The following is a 5,675-nucleotide window of genomic DNA, read 5'->3' as shown; positions in this document are numbered from 1 at the left end:
ATGTCAAAGGTTGGGCATCGACGCCTCAACCTTTTTATTCATTTGAGCCCGCAAGCCATGGATATCTGAGCCAAATTGGTCTATCTCTTGTCCGAGCTCAGTTCTGCCTTCTATCAGTTGTGTAGCCATGTTTGTAAGACTATCACGGAGAAACCCATGAAGTTTCATTTGTTGAGCTTGTTCCGTTAGCCAAGATTGACTCACTATCTCTGCTTCTTCAAAACTATCTCTTGCAGAACTCTCTTCTTTCGTTTGAGGTTCTTCTTGAGTATTGGCTAAGTCTATAACTTGCAGATCATTACAAGTTTCAGCCTCGACCTGCATCTCTATGAGTTTGGCCCGAATCCTCTCTATGGCTTTCCACATTTTTGCGTTTTTGCTCTCATCATTCTCCATCATTTGCTCCCCTATTTGTTTCATCATATCGCTAATCGAGCAAACTTTCCGCATCCTCCACTTCGTTACTCATGTCAACATCACAAATAACAGGAGAATCATAAAGGGCTCGGTGATGGAGAATAAAGAGTTAGGACAACCATTCTACGACCGTCTTGACCACCACATATATTACAAATATTCCACTAAAAGATTGGGAAGGTGCACACAACCCATTCCCGAAAATATTTTGACGGTGTTTCCACAAGTGGGGTCCTCCAAAAATCGACAAGGATCACCAAAATAAGAACAACCAATATTCGACCAATTTTTACTCCAAGATGCCATGTCAAGCAAGCTAACCAAAATATTAAATTAAAAATAAAATAAAATAATAATAATAAATAAAAACTTGAATAGAAAAAAAAAATCCAAATTAGAAAAACACTAATTTCTAAGTCCCCGACAACGGCGCTAAAAACTTGTTGCTCCCAAACGCACACGCAAGTATACGTGGTCATACAAGTAATATAGAACTTTTAAGTCCAGATATCGATCCCACAGAGACTTAGATTCTACTGTTAAACTAATTCAAATTCGAATAAAACTATTCAAGAAATGAAAATCAAGATGTTTGTTGTAACTAAACTAAACCGAAAAGTAAACAATTTGTGATGGGTGTTTTTGTGACCGAGAATATTTCGACAAAGATTGTAAGGTTTATCGGATGAGAAGAAAGTTCAAGGTCATGGCTTTCGACAATCCAGTTGATCTTCAGACAATTCCACCTATCTTATTTCCTGGGTTACTAGTTGACGGGTTAATTATAACTTTATGAGTATCTTCCGAGTTGCTCACAAGCCTGTAGATGCTACTATAACGCCTATATCCCTATGGTCGTCAGAGGTAACAAGAACGCATTTACTTCTCCGCATTCAACTAAGCAAGGCTAAAGGGTATATTCCTATCCTCATTAGCGAAACGATTATATCGAACAAGCCCTATTTATTCTTATTACGCATGCAAATTCCTTATCCCTAGTTCAATTCACATGCCATTTATAGTGTCTAACTATTGGCCGTATAATCAAACAATTAAGATCAAGAATAAATAAGCAACCCAAAATATGGAAAATCAATAGAGAATAGCTGTCATCAAACCAACTTTCAAGTCTTATGCCACAACCCTAGAATTAAGAGATTAGCTACTCATGATTCGATCATAGACAAAAGAATTCATGATTAGCTATGGGTTTATGAAGATAAAAGTAAAAAAAGGGAAGAAAATGGGTTACTGACGGCTTACAATTGTCTCAAAGTATCTCAGCCCCCCGTTCTCAACCCTTCAAATAAGTATTTATAGTCTAGGAATTTAATGACTCAAGAATAGACAAAATCCTAATTAAATTCGGACAGGTTGAGCCCATCTTGTGCTGGCCGCGCGTCGCGGGCTCAGCACGGACCTTTTAGTGATTTTAAGATTGTGAATGTGCCAAGTCCGCCACGCGCGTGGCAACGAGGCCTTCACTTTCCCGGAATTAAACTTCACGGCCGGACCCGTGCTACGGTTGGCACATACGCATCCTTCGCTCGCTTTTTTCACGGCGGACCGTGCTACGGTCTCGTACATATGCCTCCTTCAGTCCAGCTTTTCTTTTCTTTTAGTTTGTCACTTGTGGTCTTCACCAAGCCACCTTGTATAATCATCATATGCTCCAAAATCAACCACTTTTAGCCCGATTTTCCATCGTTTGTCTTCATCGTGCCTATACACATGAAATATAACAACATAAGCCCAAATACAACGATTTCATCATAGATTAAGCGATAAAAGTCATAAGAATAGGATGTAAAAATGATACAAAACATGATATTTGTGCCAAATATCATCAGGATCTTCCATATTCAATTAGTTTTAACTATGTGAAATTTGTATCACTTGCACATGACAGTACGCCATTAAATTTCATCTACCACTCCTCACCTTAATATTTGGCATTTAGTAGGTAGCTGAGGGGGTATCTGGAGGGCAGTTCTTATTCTTTTCTTTCTTTTACCTTTCGTAGTAGTACTTGGATATCGCGTAATCACTTATTCTTTGATATCTGTTGTTGCATCTATTTTGTCTCTTGCTATTTTGCTGTCTATTTTCTTTTGTTTTAGTATCGGAGTATTTTATTGGGCCTCTCTACCCCACAAAGATAGAGGTAAGGTCTACGTATATCCTACCCTCCCGTACTCTACTTGTGGGATTATACTAGGTATGTTGTTGTTATTGCCGCTTTTGAAGTTTATACACAAAAGTTAAAAGATTTTAATGTTATGAATGTTATTTTTTGATACATGGGAAATTAAAAATGCTCGGGGATGGAAATGAGGGAATATCTATCTACAATATGTTCTCATTCGGTGTATAGTACTCGCATTGGGACCCCGACTAACCCGGATTCACATCGTGTAAGGCCCATATAAGGGAAAGCGTTCCCTAATAGAAAATTTTTCATACTGCTCGAACCTCAGACTTATGTTTAAGCGTGAAAAAACTCTATTCATCCCACCACAATTTTATTGGTGTTCATTCAAGATTTCAAGTTTTACAACATGCCGAACATAGATAAGATTAAATGTCTGATAATTGAACCAGATTAAAAAGCCACATTCCTGAAAATTTAAAATAAATAAACCTAAAACCACTTTATGTGCTTAAGAATAAAAACGAGTTGGATTGGTAATATGTCCTAACATAACAGGATCTAATTTTCACATATTGAACAGAGTCATAATTCCACCTTTGAACTGGTAGAAGAGAAGGTTGAACAGAGCTTCCAGTTTAACTTTCGTTTTATGATCTTCTCGTTGGCTAGTGGTCTTTAGGCGTCTTTAATTTCCAGCAAATGTTGTTTTCTACCAGAAAAAAAAAAAATCATTAAAAGAGTCGTAAGGATCATCTGGGCCATAACACAATTTTTTTGATTTTCCATACTGCTCTAAACTCTGCATGCCGACTAATCTGGGTCCGCCTCGCGTAAGGCCAATTTAAGAGGGAAACACTCCCTAACAGGATTTTCTCTATACTATACATCCACTCCTAAGTACAGGTGGAAGGAACTATACATCCACCAGAAACTCTTGTTGGTAGGCTATAACACATATGATCAGTGCAACAGTTTTAAAAGAAAAAGAAAAATAAAAAAAAGGAGAGAAGAAAGAAAGGAAGCAGTGAAGGAGTTGTTATAAGAAATTCTTCTCAAAATCTGAATAGATGACCTTTCCTTAAGTAAACACAAATGAAATTAACTTACATAACGGACAATACAATGATCTTTTACATTACAATTGTAAGTAACAAGCTATTTACTTGTTTTTACGTACTCATGATACGTAATAGAAGTATAGACAACTTCTCTTAATTAATTGTTTAAACAATCTGGTAGTGTAAAAGATCTTTAGCATTGCATATAAATATGGAGAAGTCATGCAACAATATCCAAGTTAAAACAGATAAAAATGCCTCCTCAACTCTTCGTATGTAGTTGTAAATTGCAACTTTACAGCGTGCGCTGATCATATATAACTGAAGGTTGTTACATTCATATGATACACTTTTGAAATTTTTCATCAATCTGAGTTATGCTCATGAGGGCCAGTTTCTATACCAACCAGCCCATGCAGAAACCAAGCCACTAATGCCTAAAGTAACAGTATGGTTACAGAATGGATTTGGTTCAATTTCAGCTAAGGCAATTATAAGGTCAGCTATATTAGCAGCCACAGCCATCAATCTCATAATTCTATCCATTCTAATTTTCTTGATTTCCCCTTCTGTTTCCTTAGACTCCTCCTCTTCAATCAAAAGCTTCCTTTCTGCTTTTAATCCCCTTGCTATGAGGATAAAATCCGCGATAATGAAAAACACGTATCCAACAGACTCACCAAATGCAGAAATAAAGCTCATCCTTTTCGCATATCTGGCATCAAGAACTCCGATTCTCGCCAGCCAGAGGAAATGGTCAAAGAAGAAATAGACCATTTCCCCCGAATTGGCGAGAACGGCTAGCAACCTGAAACCCCGGGATGTGCCCGGGGTCCTCCGGAGGGCGTTGAATCCCGTGAGGAATCGACCACTCCGGAAGGCTTTTCGGCTAAGGCCAGAGGCCACTTCCCATTGCTTGGCTCGAGTGGCTATGTCAGGGTACGTCGTCTCGACGTGCCAATTTACGAGCTTGGAGACGTACTGGAAAGTCTTGACGAGCTTGTCGATTCCATCTCTCTTTGCCAAGAAAATTACCAACTTGTCCACTTTGTCATTCATGGCTAGCTAGAGCTAATAGGGGCTGAAGTTTTTTGGTTGCTCTGCTTGGGGAGAGAGCTTAGTGGGCTATCTTTGATAGAAAAGTTGTTATTGTTAAAATATTGAGAATTGAAGGATGACCACAAATTGAATTTCTTGGATAAATCCTGGAATTTTTGTTTGGACATTTTTTTTTTGGCCTTCTAGTAACACTTGGTGCAAACCATAATTTTTATTTTATTTTTTATATCCTTTTGGGGATATAATGAAATAGAAAATATGATGTTCAATCAATGGCTTAAAAGATCACAAGGGGGATTCTCAATACCACCGAATGGATTCTATTTTGTCCCATCTATGGGACATGAGTGTTTGCTTATCAATTGAAAGAAACATCAAATTTTCTTCTGCATGGAATAACCACGAACCAGAAAGAGAAAAAAAAATCATTTCGGACCAATTATTTTAGTAGTATTTGTTAATATCCCATTTCGAAATTAGTTTCCCTGAAGATTCCGAATTTAACCATTGGAATTGCACTTTATTGTACTAGCATTGCACTAACTCTGTTGAGTTTTAGGATCCGTTTGGCCATAAGAATTGTTCAATTTTTTCCGGATTTTTTTTTTTCATTTTTTTCAAAAATTAGTGTTTGGCTATGAAAATTTCAAATGGAATTTAAAAAACAAGAAAAAATTATTTTTCAAGTTTTTTACTTTTTTCACAACCAAAACAAGTACATTTCAACCAAAAAAAAAAAAAATACTATTTGCAAAAACTATGGCCAAACACAACTCCAACTCCAACTCCAAAATTCCAAAAAAAGTGAAAAAAGTTTTTTGTTTCTATGGCCAAACGCCTACTTAATGTGTACTTGGAGTTTTTTGCAAAGTCTTCATATTGATAGACTCCGTTGCGGAGCTAGGTTGTGTCAAAGGGTTCAATTAAATCTCTTCACTGAAAAAGTAAAGTAGTATTTTTTTTTTTTTGTATTATATAAAAGTTCTAAT

At 36.9% G+C, this 5,675-nt stretch overlaps 1 protein-coding gene across 1 annotated transcript; it reads right to left on the bottom strand.

Moving 5' to 3' along the window:
• Positions 1–3,904: 3,904 nt before the first annotated feature.
• Positions 3,905–4,784, bottom strand: LOC132058362 (peroxisomal membrane protein 11-4). The gene has a single exon (XM_059450895.1). It carries the CDS (start codon positions 4,684–4,686, stop codon positions 4,009–4,011), a length of 678 nt encoding a protein of 225 aa, XP_059306878.1. The 5' UTR covers positions 4,687–4,784; the 3' UTR covers positions 3,905–4,008.
• Between the last annotated feature and the right edge of the window lie 891 nt (positions 4,785–5,675).

Source organism: Lycium ferocissimum, chromosome 5 (genome assembly GCF_029784015.1).
Source record: "Lycium ferocissimum isolate CSIRO_LF1 chromosome 5, AGI_CSIRO_Lferr_CH_V1, whole genome shotgun sequence".
NCBI classification, from domain to species: Eukaryota; Viridiplantae; Streptophyta; class Magnoliopsida; order Solanales; family Solanaceae; genus Lycium; species Lycium ferocissimum.
Note: the sequence above shows the minus strand (reverse complement) of the source record. Positions and strands in the feature narration are given on the sequence as shown.